We start from the raw sequence: 18,815 nt of genomic DNA, 5'->3' as shown, positions 1-18,815 counted from the left end.
ATATTTCTGTAAATCCAGTTGCATTTTGTACATACTTTAGAATTTGGAGGATGAATGAACATGAGGTAATGCATACATCTTAACTAGTAATACCAATTTTGGTAGGTTTCTTAAAGGCACACACTGCCATTCTTAGAAGAAATAAAATGAAGTAGTTTTTTAAACTAATTGAAAACTTACCATAATGTCATAACAAGCATAACAAATTGTATGAAAGGTTTTAGAATGGAAAACACGCTGGCCTTCACCTTCCCTCTTATGGCAGTTCCCAGAAGGAATCACTTAACTTCCGGTGGTTAACATCCATGTTTAAATAATATGCTTATACAGCTATATTTTGACTTACCAGTTTTAGACAGTATTGCACTCTTTACTCTTTCTCCTGATCTTTCGTGGAAAATTTAGCAAATATGGTTCAGCATAAAGGAGACACAATGAAATTAGCATTCTACCCAGAGATTATATCAATTAACCTTTTGGTGTAGACTTTTATCTTAAAAAAAAATACACATTATATACATTTTATTTGAAAAAATAAGAATATTGAAAAAAGAAAAAGCATACCCGATATGAAGGATGTCAGACTTGTGCAAAGCACAATGGCCATGTTGGTTACATTTTAACTGTCTTGAAAGTGGTATTTCTCAAAGTCTGGCCACAAACCAAGCGTATCCAAATTACTGCGGTGGCCGTTAGAAGGCAGATTCAAGAACCTGCTTCTTACCTGCTGAATGGGAATCTGTGTGAGGCCTTCACATCCAAATCTAAGTACTGGGACCTTAAAGCCTTTAAGATCCTTGTCAGTCACTGCCATTCACAATTCAAGAATCTTAGCACCTCTTCCCTCCAGGGTTTTTACTTATAAACCAACAGAGACTAAACATAAAAAAAATAAACCCAAATGGAAAAATAGGACTAATTAATATATAGATTCCTTATGAGTTGATGGCTCAGTGGATTAGAAAACAAGTGGAAATTTCACATGTACCTCAAAGAAATCAAGCTGCTGTATACATGGTCACTTGGCGTTTATCTGTACAGCTCTACAACCCCTCATCCAAAACCCTCGGGTCTACATGTATCTCAGAACTTGGATTTTTAAAAATATTCTAGAAAGTTAATAGGACTTACATATCATATGTTATATAATACCTCCAGCAAGATCTCAAGAGGCATCTTATAAATTAAGCACATTAAACTTCCATTTTAAGGCACGTTTCACGTACACGTTATTTAGCGATTTCCCCCAAAACACAGGAACTTGTCCTCATTATTCCTCACTGTTGGTAAACGGACGTTTGGATTTCAGCTTCCCCCACCTGGTTTCGGACTTTGTGCAGGTCTTTAACCTCCAAGGCAACTCTGTTTCTATTTCAGATTCTAGCTCCTCTCTCCCTACACCTATAGAAACAGCTCTCCTTTATGTCCCTCCAAATACCTGGAACACAGTTTGCATTCCCTTCTCTGAGTATGCTCAGCACTACTTGTCTTGTTCCAGCCCAGGACAAGGACTAGTTAAGAACTACTAGAAGGTCAATTTTTCACTCAACCAGCACACACTGGGCATTTAGTACTCCCAGTCACCACTGGCTGCTGTGTGTATAATACACGCAGTCTCCAGCCTGAAGTTTACTTTCCCCGGGGAGGCAGGCAATCAACAGAACACAGCATGGCATGTGCTGCAGTTCACAGGCACTGAACCAAGCCCAAGACTGCAAATAATCAACGGTGGTGCTCAGCCACAGTAAATGCCCCGAGAATCACACCTGATCCCTGAAATGTGGACATGTTTCCTCTTCATTCATACAAACAGTGCTTATGCAAACTATGCACTACAAACGAGCACCTATTTTCAGCCATTTTTAAGGAGAAGGCTGATTTGGGAGCATTTTATCTGCAGAATCTATTACTGCACAAATGCTTTGGGAGTGAATTCAACCCATTAGAAATTAAACCAAGTTATACAAGAAGGCAAAAGTAGATGACTTTAGAAGAACACAAGTGTCACATATCACTTAAGCCTACAGCCTCACTAATTCAAAAGCCACCTCTGAAGTTAAACTGCAGTAGAAATAGTGTAAGGCGTGGTATGTGAAAGTCAGCCTGGTTGAGTCTAGAAAGCTTCACAAAGGAAGGGACCCTTGAAGTGCAGTATGAAAAACTGGTAAGGTTTTGTTGAGGCAGACTGAGGGTGGGAGTGACATTCAGTTCACAAGGAGCCGCAGACACACTGGCGAAGTACACTTGAGGAAGCACAAAGAAATACACCTGGAATGTAGTAGAGTGAAAGTGAGTGGATATGGTGGGAAAGTTACTCTAGAGAAATTATGAAAGACCTTGCATGTCAAGGATTTTTCATACAAGCAATGGGGAACTTCTCAAGAAATCTGGGAAGACAAGAGACACGACCAAATTTATGATTCTGAGAAGTCATTCTAGGAGTACTGTCGAAGTTAAGTCAGAGGGTTAAGATGGTAAATTTTATGTTGTGTATTTTACCTCAATCAATCAGTCTGAGGGTACAGCTGCAGGAACAGGGGAGAGGCAACCAGGACAATGTGATAAGGATGGATCCAAGAGGCATGAAAGAAACAGAATGGACAAGACAGAGACTGCTTCATGTGGCGAAAAGGAAACTAATCTGAGCAACTAAGCAGATGGTAGAGGCATTCCCTTCGAGGAATACAAGAGGAAATTCAGTTCGTAATGCATCAAGTGAGAAGGACAGAGAAAATCTCACCTAGAGATGACTGGTGTGTGATTGGTGTGTGATCTGGAGTTTAGGAAAAAGGTTTGAGCTGAAGATAATGTTGTTTGGGGAGCCATCAAACAATAGGTGGAAAGTGAATCTGTAAAGAAAAACAGAAGAATAGAGGACAGAATACCAAGTCAAACTGAATCTGGTGATAACCTTGGCTTGCTTACTACTTAGTTCTGTTTGCCCATAAATTGTTCTGGTAAATAAAATGAGTGATATAACTTAGTGCATATAAACCTATTAAGTGACATTATGCAGAAAGCCAAATACTTAAACATTTTAAACATAAAAATGGGGGGAAATCTAGAATGGGAATTTGGCATTAAGGAAGTGTGATATTCAATTTACAGTGTAAATACTATTAAGCAACTACCACAATATTTGGCACATAGTAGATGCAAATTAAATGTTTATGGAGGGCCTTAACTTACGTGTTCAATTTCTTGAGGTACATAAAATGGAAAGTTTGGTACACACCTCTCAGTCAATGCCTACTGTTATTTTTTGCATTTTTCACAAGCACTACTCAAGTGCAACACTGATTTCTAAGTACAACATAAATAATTTAAAAATAAAAGAGAGGCAGCATCAATATATGATTGAGTTTATGTTGGAAGACTTTGTTTCCTCCCTTACAGATGACTTCCTGAGCTCTCCTTCTCCATGATCCCTAAATGATCCTTGATGCCCCCGAAAGAGAATATTTCATCTGAAGGAACATTTGCCTTATTTGGAAAGCTGGCAGTCCAGATAACGAAGAACTGCCTCTTCCAAGTGGATCTCAGGGAGGCCGAATTCACATGATGCTCCGCTGGGCAGACCTCTGCTTGGATGTTGTGAGGGTCAGTGTAGGAGCACTTGCCTATCTTGGGATAGAGGACACCTCGGGGCTTGATTTAGCAAATACATGAAGAGCTATTTCAGACTTGCCAGTATCCTGGCAGAGTGAGGTATAGACATTTCATGAGAATACTGCTAGTAGTATTAGTTTTTTCAATTAAAGGCAATTCTCAAAACATTTAAGAATTAACTGCTTACTTAAAGAGCTCTAAATCCTGCTCTGGTCATTCACTCTTAGAGAAAAATTTACAGGGTGATTATTGGATGCCACTGAGCATGCTGGGTGCCGAGTAAGTGCAATCCCCCTCTAACATGAAACTTAGCTTTTTACTTTTTACTATAAATAAGGGCCCAGGATGGTTTTTTTCTTTTCATTGAAATAGACCTTCATGTCTAATTTGGTGAATTTAAAACAAACAAATGGAAAACCTCACAAGCTCCTAATGAGTTTGTCTACTAAAAATTGAAAAGTAGCAGATACAGAAAAAACCCCTCAGGTTTGTGATAAGTTTCTGAAACTATAAAACACCTGCTTGGATAAGTACTGGCATAAAGACATATCTCAATGAATTCCCAATCAACTATACTTGGGATAAAGCCATGGAGGAGTTTCATCTACAAGGCTGCCTGGGTTCTTCTTATCAAGCCTCCCATGTCTATCATTTAGGGAGGAGCCAGGGACAAACAGGGATTATGTCAGTTGAGGAAGGGAGTAAAACTAATGAGCAAGCAACAGAAGGATATGGAGTAATCAAACAGGAGTAGGAAAAACGGTGTGAAATTCATTAGTTCAAGGAATATACACTAATTTCACTTGAGCTCCTCCCACACTCTTAAAAAAAAGTCTGTTAAAATAAAATAGAAAATGAGATTTGTAAATGGTAAACTATACAATGTGCACATATAACTTTGAAAACGTAAGCAATTAAGAAAACAACTTTAGGGACTTCCCTGGTGGTCCAGTGGTTAAGAATCCGCCTTCCAAGCCAGGGGACGTGGGTTTGATCCCTGTTGGGGAACTAAGATCCCACATGCCACAATGAAGATCCCGTGTGCTGCTACTAAGACCTGATGCAGCCAAATAAATATTTAAAAAAAAAAACAACTTTAAAAATGATCTTCATTCACTGAAGAAAGATTCTTTTGTAACACGTATTACAACAGTATTTGAGTCTGTTGAAAGGGCAAAATTCAAATGTAACCAGCTTTAGGAGAAGCAAGGGATTTTACAGAAATGGGCTCATAAAGAAAAGGATGTGAGTTCATGGCCTAATCCAGCAGTTCTCAAACTTTTTGGTTTTGGATCCTGTTACACTCTTAAAAATTACTAAGGACCTAAAGACTCAACACAAAAACTATCAGAACAGATAAATGAATTCAGCAAGGTAGCAGGATACAAGATTAATATACATAAATCTGTTGCATTTCTTTATACTAACAATGAAATATCAGAAAGTGAAAAAACAATTGCTTTTAAAATCATGTAAAAAAACACACCTAGGAATAACCCTGACTAAGGAGGGGAGAGACTTATACGCTGATAACTATAAAACACTGATAAATGAAACTGAAGATGATTCCAAAAAAAATGGAAAGATACCCCATGCTCTTGGATTGGAAGAATATTATTAAAGTGGCCATACTACCCAAAGCAATCTACAGATTTAATGCAATCTGTATCAAATTACTCAAGCATTTTTCACAGAACCAGAACAAATAATCCTAAAATTTATATGGAACCACAAAAGACCCAGAATTGCCAAAGCAATCCTGAGGAAAAAGAACAAGCTGGAGGCATAACCTTCCCAGACTTCAGACAATACTAGAGTATCAAAACAGCGTGGCACTGGCACAGAAACAGACATATGGATCAATGGAGCAGAACAGAGAGTGCAGAAATGAACCCGCACACCTATGGTCAGTTAATCTTCCACAAAGGAGGCAAGAATATACAACGGAGAAAAGAGTCTCCCTTCAGCAAGTGGTGTTGGCCAAGTTGGAAAGCAGCATGTAAATTAATGAAGTTATTAGAACACTCCCTCTCACCATGCACAAAAATAAACTCAAAATGGCTTAAAGACTTAAATAAGACACGACACCATAAAACTCCTAGAAGAGGACATAGGCAAAACTCTCTGACATAAACTGTACCAATGTTTTCTTAGATTGGCTTCCCAAGGCAAAAGAAATAAAAGCAAAAATAAGCAAATGGGACCTAATCAAACTTACAAGCTTTTGCACAGCAAAGGAAACCATAAACAAAAGGACAACCTACAGATTGGGAGAAAATATTTGCAAATGATGCGACCAACAAGGGCTTGATTTCCAAAATATACAAACAGCTCATATAGCTCAATATCAAAAAAACAACACAATCAAAAAATGGGCAGAAGACCTAAACACACATTTCTCCAAAGAAAACATACAGATGGCCAAGAGGCACATGAAAAGATGCTCAACATCACTAATTATTAGAGAAATGCAAATCAAAACTACAATGAGGTATCACCTCACACCAGTCAGAATGGCCATCAACAAAAAGTCTACAAATAATAAATGCTGAGGAGGGTGTGGAGAAAAGGGAACCCTCCTACACTGTTGGTGCGAATGTACATTGGTGCAGCCACTATGGAGAACAATATGGAGGTTCCTTAAAAAACTAAAAATAGGGCTGCCATATGATCCAGCTATCCCACTTCTGGGCAGATATCCAGAAAAGATGAAAATGAATTCAAAAAGATACACACACCCCAATGTTCATAGCAGTACTATTTACAATAGCCAAGACATGGAAGCAACCTAAGTGTCCATCGACAGATGAATGGATAAAGAAGATGTGGCACATATATACAATGGAATACTACTCAACCATAAAAAGGAAATAATGCCATTTGCAGCAACATGGACGGACCTAGAGATTATCATACCAAGTGAAGTAAGTCATACGATATCACTAATACGTAGAATCTAAAAAAATGATACAAATGAACTTATTTACAAAACAGAAACAGAGACTCACTGACATAGAAAAAAAACTTACGATTACCAAAGGGGAAAGAGGGAGGGGAGGGATAAATTAGGAGTTTAGGATTAACAAATACACACTATTAGATATAAAATAAACAAGGACCTACTGTACAGCACAGGGAACTATATTCAGTATCTTGTAATAACCTATAACAGAAAAGAATCTGAAAAGGAATATGTGTGTGTGTGTGTATTAATATATATCTGAATCACTTTGCTGTATACCTGAAACACAACATTGTAAACAACTATACTTCATTAAAAAAAAAAATTACTAGGGACCCCAAAGAGTTTTTGTTTTTGTAGGATTTTATCTAGTGATAGGACCATATTAGGAATTAAAACCAAGAAATTTTAAGAATTCTTTTATTAATTTATTTACAAAAAACAAAAACCCATAACTCAAAACCATTATATGTTAACATAATTTTTATAAAAAATATAGCTATTTTTCTTTAAAAAAAAGAAAAGCAAAAGAACCAGTGAGAAGAGTGGCACTGTTTTACATTTTTGTCGATTTCTTTCACATCTAGCTTAATAAAAGAGAGCTAGACTCTCATATCTGCTTTGCATTCAGTCTGCTACAGTGTCACACAACATGCAAACTCCTCTGTACACTCAGGAAAGAATGAGAATGAAAAAAGCAAATGAAGTCTTCGTATGACAAAAACAGCTTTAACCCTGAGGACCCTTGAAAGGGAGTTGAGGACTTCCCCGGGCCACACGTTGAGATCCACTGCCCCAGTCTAATTGCATTTTACACGTAAGGAAGCTGAATCTCAGATCAACTGAGATCCCAAATGACAGGGCCTGTTAATAACGGGATACAGGTCCTGGATGGTTTGTCTCACTTCCCTTGCTTTAGGTTCTCAATCGGAAATCTGGGAAATACACCCTAAAGACCTGTCGTGTTTGCTCCAGTTGCAGGGACTGTCACAATGTATTACCAAAAATTTTTTTGATTTAAATAAAACAAAAGAGGAAAATCAACAAATGTGATAAATTCTGCAACGGGCATACTGTGTTAGCACCTGAATTAGGTTCTCTATTAGAACTGAAACACTAAGACAAATTCTGCACTCTCCTCCACACACACTGGTGATGACAAACAGCACAGTCAAACCACAGAGTAATACGGAAAGCAGAATTACCACAACATCACCATTTATCACGTTTTCTGAGTCTGAAACATAATTCATGACACAATCCCTGAAAATTTTTCACGGTACAGGCTGAAAGGGTATTGGGTATATTAAGAGACTCCAAATAAAAAACTGGCAATCATGTGGGACTTTTCAGCTAAAATGGAGTTGTTCTGAAATGTAGATATTTTTCATTCTTTTACAGGACCTTATTTTGCCTTTTATGTATGGGTTGGCCAAAAAGTTCCTTTGGTTTTTTGGGTAATAATAAAAGACACATTTTTCATTTTCACCAAGAACTTCATTGAACGACGTATTCACCCTTTTGTTCCACTACCTTCTGCCATTTTTCAGGCAACTTCATAATTCCATCTTCCCAAAACTTTTTATCTTTTTGAGCAAAGAACTGTTCCAGGTGCCTTTTACAGTCTTCCAGGGAATTGAAATTTCTCCCATTAAGAGAATTTTGTAAAGACCGAAATAAATGGAAATCCGAAGGTGCAATGTCTGGTGAATAAGGTGGAGGAATCAGAACTTCCCAGCCAAGCTGTGACAGTTTTTGCCTGGTCATCAAAGAAACATGCGGTCTTGTGGTATCCTGATGGAAGATTATGCGTTTTCTGTTGACTAATTCTGGACGCTTTTCGTCGAGTGCTGCTTTCAGTTGATCTAACTGGGAGCAGTACTTGTTGGAATTAATCGTTTGGTTTTCCGGAAGGAGCTCATAATAGAGGACTCCCTTCCAATCCCACCATATACACAACATCACTTTCTTTGGATGAAGACCGGCCTTTGGTGTGGTTGGTGGCGGTTCATTTCGCTTGCTCCACGATCTCTTCCGTTCCCCATTATTGTACAGTATCCATTTTTCATTGCCCATCACAATTTGTTTTAAAAATGGAACGTTTTCATTACGTTTCAGTAGAGAATCGCATGCGGAAATACGGTCAAGAAGGTTTTTCTCGCTTAACTTATGTGGAACCCAAACGTCAAAGCGATTCATATAACCAAGCTGGTGCAAATGATTTTCAACGCTTGATTTGGATATTTTGAGTATATCGGCTATCTCCCGAGTGGTATAACGTCGATTGCTCTCAATTAACGTCTCGATTTGATCGCTATCAACTTCAACTGGTCTACCTGACCGTGGAGCATCGTCCAGCGAGAAATCTCCAGCACGAAACTTCGCAAACCACTTTTGACACGTTCGCTCAGTCACAGCACCTTCTCCATACACTGCGCAAATCTTTTTTTGCGTTTCAGTTGCATTTTTACCTTTCTTGAAATAATCAAGCATAATATGCCGAAAATGTTGCTTTTTTTCTTCCATCTTCTATATTAAAATGGCTACGCAAAAATTCACCAATTTTGTTAAGTGTTTTTTTAAATACACGCTGATATGACAGCTGTCACAATACAATCCAACAAAATTGTTTCGAATGAAGTTAAACACAACTAAGCACTACTAGAGCCATCTTACGGGAAAACCAGATGAACTTTTTTTTTTTGGCTAACCCATTAAAAAAAAAAATCAGGGAGTCTCCTTGTTCACCTCTAGGTGATTTCCTTTGTATCCTATCAGATGATCCAAATCTTCTTTAAATGGATCGTAGCCTTGTTCCTTTAAACAACGTAGTGCCCAGAAAAGCTGGTCTAGGGGAGGAAATTCTTCCCAAGGAACCCACTCCCAACCTAGAAAAGAAAGGTATCATAGCAATTTCTTTAGATGAAAGGAAACAAAGGATATTTATTTTGGCAAGTTAACCTATACTAAGAAAAATTAATTAAATTTAAAAATGATGGGCTTCCCTGGTGGCGCAGTGGTTGAGAGTCCGCCTGCCGATGCAGGGGACGCGGGTTCGTGCCCCGGTCCAGAGAAGATCCCACATGCCACGGAGCGGCTGGGCCCGTGAGCCATGGCCGCTGAGCCTGCGCGTCCGGAGCCTGTGCTCCGCAACGGGAGAGGCCACAACAGTGAGAGGCCCGCGTACCGCAAAAAAAAAAAAAAAATGATTTGCTACTAATGAAGTGCAATAGTGATGCTATGCATTAGCTTGGCTATACAAACATAATTTGCGTTTAGAATGAAGATCTTAAGAAGGGAATGATGATCATTTAAAACATGCTGTTATTTGAATATGAAGCCAAGTTTACAAAGGCCACATTGTGGTAAAACCTAGATTTAATACCATTCAATTTTTATTTAAATATCTGGTTAAACAAGACTCACAGAATTTTATATATTGCATTGATACCACAGGTTAAACTACATTAAAATAAGCCAGTTTCCTCACCTACAAAATAAGGTAGATTGCAAAATTTCTAAGCTATCCTCCATTTCTTGAAAAAGTAATGGAAGCTGTACAGAGAATAAAAAGTATTCTCTGTGCTGCGGTATATTTTAGATAGAAAGACAAGAATGGAAGGAGTTGTCTTCTTAAAAATCCACTGAAATGTGAAAGATTTAACAGTGTCTATTAATTGTAAAGTACATGAAATCCTAGAAAAATATTCTAGGGGATGGTGTTTTGATGATTTAAATGTAAATAACATGAAAGCACAGATGCCTGTGACAGGTGAATGTTTAAATATTATGATAATAATACAGAAATATAATGATTATTAGAACTCCATGTTCTAAATTAGTTTATGATTACATGCATATATCTATGTGTAAGTACTGTTTCTTCCCTTCAGTATTTGTTTGCCTATAAAATACAGGTATGTAATTTCACTCCGGCAAGGCAGGGGACAAAGAATCCATGAAACTGGAATAAGCTGCGGAAGGGCTGATCATGATCAGCACCTGTGACCACACAGTAACCCGGGGGGGGCGGGGGGGGGAAGACACAATGTGCTGCAAGATGCTCAGTTAACTGAGTCGCAAGAGAGCTGAAGTAAAGTTTATCCTAGGGGCCCCTAGAAAACAAAGCATCTGGATAATCCTTCTAAGTATAAACAGATGGCTGGAGGAAACTGAAGCAGGCAATCCAGATCCAGGACCTGATGAACATGGGCCAGAGGCTGCATGCTTATATTATAAAAAACGAAGACCCCCGAGCGCCTGCACCTTGGCCAGGTTATCAGCTCCCCCAGTGAACCTGGTACAATCCTGCCTCCCACTTCCTAAGGCATGAGTAATTTCTGTTGTACCCTAGGCCAGCTGAAGGCCTTTGCATACTTTCTGTGTTTCTTTGTGTGACATCGTGATATAAGAAATAGGTATTTGGTCTTTATCCCTGTTTCCTGGCAGGGTTCCTAAAATCTTTGTAATTTCCTGAGTGACAGGGATCAGAGGAGCATCTTTTGTTTCCATAATAAGCTCCTTTCAACCAATGCTGAGTTTATGCTAATGAGATGGCTGGTGGCTGGAGACCCCTGGAGAGTTTCAGGATGGGGGCTGGTGACCAGGAAGACCCAGGCGTGATCACAGGGTTGGAACTTTCAGCCCACCTCTCACCCCACACTCCATCTTAGGGGTGGAGAGAGGGGCTGGAGACTGAGTTAACAGCCAATGGACATTGATTTAACCAATCACAGTAATAATAATCCCATTACATAGGAACCTCCATAAAAACTCTACACAGCTGGGTTCAGAGAGCTTCCGAGTTGAACACATCGAGGTGCTGGGAGGGTGGCACATCCAGAGAGGGCGTGAAAGTCTCGTGCCCCCTTCCCCAGACCTGGCCCTACCTCTTTCATTTGGCTGTTCCTGAGCTGTACCCTTTAAAACAAACTGGTAATGTAAGGAGAGTGTTTTCCTTAATTCTGTGGGACATTCTAGCAAATTACCGAAGAGGGGGTTGTGGGAGCCTCGATTTATAGCCAGGCCGTCAAAAGTACAGGAGGCCTGGACGTGAGATTGGCATTGGAAATGGGGGCAGTCTCATGGGACTGAGCTCTTTAACTTTTCGGATCCAAGTAGACAGTGTAAGAATTGAACTGAATTATAGGACACTCAACTGATGTCTGGAGAGTTGGAGAATTATTTAGTGTGAGGAAAAAAGTCCACACATTTGGTATCAGAAGTGTTGTGAGTAAAAACTGTTCAGACTTTGCTAGCTCATTTTAAAGGATTCCAAGTAGTTACCTATTTTATAAAAAATCTTATATGACTCAACGGGCCTTCGGGTAGAACATGCCCTTCTGTTCATTCAATCAAGTCAGTCTGTAAAACACTTCAGACATGACTTATTCATTCTAGTAACGTCACTTCCTTCTGCACAGAAGCCCTCCCTGACCACCCCACCTGACACAACACCCATGCATCACTATCTTTACACAGCTTTATTTTTATTCTTACTCCTATCATTACTATCATAAAATATCTGCTCATTTGTTGCCTTTCCCCCCAGATAAAATGTAAAGTCCAGGAGGGCAGGGACTTTGTTTTAAACACCACTTTTCCTTTAGTGCTTAGAACAATGTCTGGCACACAGTACTCAGCAAGTATTTGTGAATGAAAAGATTTTCACTATTAGAGGAGAAATTAAACGTTTAGAGGACTGATCCTACATGACACCACTTGGATAAGGTTTCTTATGGCAAATAATATACTGAATAAGTTTGATATTTTACTCTTTAGTTCCTTTTATCATGCAGTTTTACGAAATCTGAAGAGAGATGATACATGCAAAGCCCTAAGAACAATGCTTAGTACACAGTAAATAACAGAATATCAGTTATTGTCATTAAAGCTTTCAGAGCACTCAATTCAACGCAGAAGGTAACAGCTAAGTGTTTTGTCAGGTTAAGCATTCTCTATAAAAGAAAGTTTTACCTCTCTTGCACAGGTGAGAAAACTGAGGAAGGCACGTTAAATGTTTTGCTTAAAAATCACAGTGTGAAACAAAATTAAACACTAACAATAAAACTAACATTTACTGAGTACTTACTGTGTTCACTAGGCCAGGCCCGTTGTATGCATTAACTCATTTTATCCTTACAACAACGCATCTGAAGTAGGTACTATTGTCACAAGTGAGAAAAGAGTCCCAGAGACCTAAATAACTTGTCCAAGGTTACAAACCTCTAAGTAGAAGAACTAGGATGCAAACCAAGTAGTCTGGCTCTAGGCCCAGTTCTCTTTCCTGTTCTGTCCTTATGTATCCAGGATTTAAGTATATTTACATTCTAACTGAAGTATAATTATATTCTAATCTAATTCTCTTCCTATGGCAACATAATGTAATCTTCCTTCAGACCATATGTTCTCATAGAAAATGCATTATTTATAGTTCTCTTACTTTCATTTTTCTCAGGCTCTACATTCTTTGGTTCTGAATCATGAGTTACGTCCACCTCTCCTTTCATTAAAATAGTGACATAATGGTAATTCTCTTCCTCAACGAAAGAATTCACAACCGAGGCAAAGTGAACATTTTTCAGGTGAAGAGCTGCTTCTTCCCAGGTTTCCCTTTGAGCACATTCTTCCCAGCTTTCACTGAAAAACAGAAACACACCACCGTATTCAATTCTATTTATGCATTTTTTTTTGCCATGAAATTCCTGGCTAGAAATTCCTAGTGTAAAGCAAAAAGAGCTGTAATTGGCTCACGCTTTACAACAATAAATCGACAACCCTCCTTTGACACTGTTTATCCTATATCAAGTATCTGAAGACCAAAAGGACTTCATATTGAACAAAAAAATGAACATTTAGCCAATTCAGCACTACTTCATGTGCCTGGAAGCAGCATGTAACCAGGAGGTGGTTTAATACATCAGTTAAGAGCACAGCTTTGGAGTCAACTAGACCTGGGTTTGAGTTCAAAGTCCATTATTTTCCACCTTAGACAAGTAAGAAGATAATACTACTTTCTCATGGGGTTGTGTTAGGTGTACCAAGAAGTGGACACTGTCTTTTCTGAAGGCTCAGAAGGCTCAAAATTGAGGGCAATAGGCAACAGGCATTCACGAAATATTAAAATACACTGATGTGATTAGGTCACCTTCAACGTATGATCCATAATAACTAGATATTGACAAAAACGCTGATATTCCAAAAGTTACAAAAACCTGTATATAAATAAAACATTTCACTGCCGTTTTCATACATGAGACAAGATTAAAAATATATAATATCTCCCTTTAGAAATTGTTCCAAATGAAATTTTATACAATCAGATGAGTATTGAATGAAAACAAATATTATTAAAAGAAATCATTAGTGTGATTCCGTTTTTCTAAAAGTCATTTCATATGCACTTTAGATTAAATTTCCAAATATTTATGAAGCACTTTAGTGTGATATTCAGCAAAAAAGAATACTGTTTCTCTATCTTTTCTACCTTGAATATTTTTGTATCTCTAATTATCTAAACTACCGTCGCTACCCAGTCTACATAAGAAGACAGATCTTTGGGAGGGAGGAGAGTTGTGCATTTTCAGACTGAAGGAACGTTCCTCTTCCTCCTGATGAGGGGCCAGCTCTGCCTCGAAACCAAGTGAGAGGCCCTCCAAGAGAATTAGTCACAAAGACTGGGTGAGACTCTCCAGAAGGAGGTACTGGTATGTTACTCCCCAGTTAAAGACTGAGCTGTGGAACCTCACAGGTCTACCCCAGTGCATCAGAGCAGAGGTGTAGGAGGGAAAGCGCTCTTGCGTTCATCTGAGATGTGTTCCATGGCGTTTAGGGATGCACGTGGATACACAAGGTGATGCTCATTCCCACTTCAGGAATTTGGAAGGCAGGAGAGTGGCTAAAGCAGCTCATGATGGCTGAGCAGAGAAAATGGGCAGCAGTGAAAGCGTCCTTCCCAACGTGTGTTTTCTTTGGGCCAAGCAGATGGTCCAAGAGACTGCTGGGGGGTCCGTCATAAAGAAAATGTAGCGTGGTGTGCTGACAGCAGGAGCTGGTGGCCAGCGTCACAAAAGGTCAGTCACCTATGTCAGGGAACTGTGCAGTGTAGAAATCCTTACAGGTCTTCCAACCAACCAGCACACACCCTAAGAAAGAGAGCACGCAGACTTCCCTGGTGGCGCAGTGGTTGAGAATGCGCCTGCCAATGCAGGGGACACGGGTTCAAGCCTCGGTCCAGGAAGATCCCACATGCCGCGCAGCAACCAAGCCCGTGTGCCACAACGACTGAGCCTGCGCTCTAGAGCCTGCGAGCCACAACGACTGAAGCCCGCGCACCGCAACACAGAGTAGCCCCGCTCGCCGCAACTAGAGAAAACCCGTGCGCAGCAACAAAGACCCAACGCAGCCAAAAATAAATAAATTTAAAAAAAAGAAAGAGAGCACGCCTGTCAATACTGCACCCAGAGGGCACATAACATAGGTCACGGCAGCACCACTCAGGTAAAAGTTTTGCTCCCTCCCCTCCTTCCTCAACACACCAGAAAAAGAAACCAGAAACAGTGAGAAGAGGAGGAGGAAGAGAAAGCAAAACAATGGCCCACACCTCCTTTCCCCACTACAAAGGAAAGCTAAATGCCTGGAAGAGGATCATAATAACCAAAATACGATTTACTTTTATAATCAAGTGAAAGTGAGACAGGCTGGGACTGGGACCCTTTACTGCACTGCTTGCATCTGGACTAACATCTCCTCTCCCTGAACAACAGAATACAAAGAAACTCTAAGGGATGATGAAAACTAACTGCACCCATGTACAGTTGGGGCAAACTGTGAACAAAGATACAAAAAGGCCAAAACCCAACTGCCACTTTTGAGGCGCCAGGAGCAAAACCAGGGTACCACACACGACACAGGCACCCGGCACCACCAAGGGGGTGGAGAGATCACCTAAGCCACCCCTCCAGCCCAAAGCACCTATCCACTCCCACCCTCACCCCGTTTAAGGGACCAGCTCACCTGCCTCAGAGAGCGAGCAAGGGCACCTGTTACTTGTTACCTCTCATGCTGTAGCATGAGTCCCAATAAAGTCCTGCCTGAATTCTTTTGTCTGATGTCTTATCAATTTCTATTGATTAAAGAGTTCAAGAACCCACGTTGGTAACAAGAGCAAAACAATTGAATTTGCAGAAAACGTCATGGAGAAGCAGAGAAGGGAAAGACAAATCAGCAATGAAAAGAGAAAATAAATCTACTTCCTTCCTGTTTGTTTCCCATCGATTTAGCCCACTCAGTTTACCAGTTATACAAAGATAAGTGAAAGCACACATGTGAAGAGCTTAGCATAACACCTAGCACTTAGTAAAAAGGTCATTAAAGTTCAATTTTGGCCATTATCATTCAGTATGAGTCAAGACTCCGATACTGTCTTGTGTTACCGTTAGGACAACTATCTCGAACCACTACTCTAGAAATTACACATTCTAAATAGTGCTTAGTTTGTGATCTAACTTTGGCTAATGCTCCCCCACCCCCCAAACTGACAAAGTACAACATGGTGTGCTTGTCTGGGCAATTTGATTCTTAATCTACGCGTTTTATTATTTATTAAGTGATAGCTTATCTTACTTATCTAAAAATGAGAAACATATTGATGCTTTTAAAAATTCTGAAGACCATTTGAACAATTCCCTGTGCTAGAAGATTAGAATTTCATATTCTATAAAGATCTAAGTATGATTAAAAGGCACTAGGATCAAGCCTCTACTTCTAACAACCACTTTATAAGAAATACATGAATTAGAAGAATATAGTCATAATGTGAGAAATTCAAATGACCCATATTCAACATGGCATTGGAAAAAGGAGAGGGCGGGTACTGCTAGATTAAGAGACTTAAAAAATGTATCAATCACATGCAACATGTGCCCTTCCTTTAATCTGAATTGGTACAAAACAGTAAAAAGACATTTTCAAGACAACTGCAGAAAACGGTACAGACTGGGTAACAGATGCTATAAAATATTTTAAGGTTTGAAAATGGTATTGTGGTTACTTCTTTTTAAAAGCCTATTACAGATAGATACTGAATTACTTAGGGGTGGTGTAGTAAGATGCCTGCTTTCCTTTAAAATAGTTTAGAAAACAAGGGGTGTGTGTGTCTGTTTGCCGGGAGGGAGGAGCAGTAAAGACGAAACAAGAACAAACTGAGTAATGGGTACATGAGGATTCACTGACTATTCTATTTTTATGTATGTTTGAAACTTTCTATACAAAAGGAAAAACAAGCTCTGTGTCTTGAACGCTTTATTCTCACTTTGAGATAGATCATCTACCAGAGCGCTTGCACCTGGACAAAGGTAGAGGCTAAAAAAAATAACTGCACGCATGCGCAGCTGGGGCAATTAGAAACAAGCTATAAAAAGGCCACAAACCAACTGCCATTTCGGAGCTGCTGAGAGCAAAGCAGGGTATCACGCATGATTCTCACACACGCCAAGGGGTTAGGCGGGCCACCTAAGCTGCGCCTCCTGCACAGCCCGCAGATCCATCCCTATTCTCACCCCATTTAAGGAACCAGCCCACCACCACGTCCCCTCCAGGGGAGCCGAGCAAGGGCACCTGTGTCTTGTTCTCGCTCCCTCTTGCTATAGCACGAGCCCCAATAAAGCTTCGCCTAAATTCCTCATCTGGCATCTTATCAATTTCTATTGATTAAAGAGTCCAAGAGTCTGGGTGAATCCACCTTCTAGCACAATCTCAGCCTTTTTACACCCTTGTGTAGAACTTTCTTTGTCGGTCTGACACATCATCAAACCACAATATGCCAAATCAGAGAGGGACCTTAAGGAGTACATCATCTAACTTCCCCATTTTAAAAAGAGAAACTGAGGCCCAGAGTTTCAGTCGCCAATTCGCTTGGTTAGAGCGCAACTAAACTTACTGGAGCAGGAAACACGGAATATATCCATGTGCGTTTAAATCACCAGCAAACCGTGCAAAAGCCTTGACTGACAGAACTACATTAACCGCGGCCTATAAGCACCAACTTCCGGTCTCTCAAGTGCGAGCAGTAAGAAAAACACAACTCACCAGCCAACTCCCAGCCGCGTCAGGTCTCGCGAGGAGCTGATGGCGCAGGCGGAGCTCACACAGGAACGAGGAAATCTCTCCTTCAGCCATACCTAGCGCAGTGCCCCCTCCCGGCCCGAGAGGAGAAAAGAGAAACTCGCGAGAAACGACGCAGCGTCGGCGCGCACGCACGGACGCACGCAGGGAGCGAGGTCGTCCTTCCCGTGCACTTCCCGCTTTCCCCGTCCGCCAGGCGGCTGCTTACCCGAACTCCAAGTGGCCCCCGGGAAGTTGGAATTTGCCGGCTCCAAATGACCCTTTCCTCCTCCCCAGGAGGACGCAGCGAGGATGCCTGCAGCTGGTTACCACTACTCCTACCCCGACTCCTGGGCGCCGCCCCCGCGCCTCCGCACTGGCCTTCATGGCGCGAGAGAACCTCGCTGGCCGCGGCCGGAAGTGACGTTTGCTTTGCCCCGCCCCCGGGGCTGCCGCCAATCTCCCTGAGCAGGTGAGGGACCATAAATCGCTGTGGGATTCCCCCGGGCTTCCGCCGCTTTTCCTCTGTGCTTGGTGTCTCCCGCATCTACGGGTCCAAACTTGTGAAGGTTGTTTCCTCCCGAGAGGCTATGTGGCCAGAGTTTGGCTTTAACTAATGCTGTTTACTGTTGCGCTTTCAACATTCATTGTTTATCTACTCTCAGATTCCTCCATGCACTTAACCAGCCACCTACTTTTATAAACCTCTGTGTCTTTGCACATCTTTTTTTTTTTAAATAAATGAGCTTCACCACAGTAAACTCATTCCACTATAGCTCAAATCAGTGTGGTACTGGAGCAAGGACAAATAGTATAGAAATATCCTGGTATGAATAACTGAGTATTAACAAATCATGGGAAGAAAAGCACTAGTCAGTTATGCTGGGACGAATTAGTTACCTATTTAGGAGGAAAAATAGACGCTCTTCCAGTTGTTTGCAACAAAAAAGTCCCAACTGAATCAGAGTTGTAATGAAAACAAACAAAACAAATGACTGGTTTCTAAAAAAATTAATGTAAATTAAGTTGTACTTCTAAAATAATGTGCACATAATTTTTAAAAGGCAAATGGTACAAAAACTATAAGAAGAACAACCTTACTTTCTAGTCATGCTTCCATTCACTTTTTTTTTTTTTTTTT

General features: G+C 40.4%; 1 protein-coding gene across 1 annotated transcript; it reads right to left on the bottom strand.

The window, feature by feature from the left end:
• Positions 1-9,191: 9,191 nt before the first annotated feature.
• Positions 9,192-18,079, bottom strand: NUDT15 (nudix hydrolase 15). Its single transcript, XM_024755419.1, has 3 exons — positions 17,904-18,079; positions 13,014-13,210; positions 9,192-9,459 (listed from the first exon to the last, which is right to left on the bottom strand). Exons 1-3 carry the CDS (start codon positions 18,059-18,061, stop codon positions 9,299-9,301), a joined length of 516 nt encoding a protein of 171 aa, XP_024611187.1. The 5' UTR covers positions 18,062-18,079; the 3' UTR covers positions 9,192-9,298.
• Positions 18,080-18,815: the final 736 nt, after the last annotated feature.

Source organism: Neophocaena asiaeorientalis, unplaced genomic scaffold, assembly GCF_003031525.2.
Source record: "Neophocaena asiaeorientalis asiaeorientalis breed wild unplaced genomic scaffold, Neophocaena_asiaeorientalis_V1.1 scaffold59, whole genome shotgun sequence".
Lineage (NCBI taxonomy): Eukaryota > Metazoa > Chordata > Mammalia > Artiodactyla > Phocoenidae > Neophocaena > Neophocaena asiaeorientalis.
This window is presented reverse-complemented; position numbering and strand designations above follow the sequence as displayed.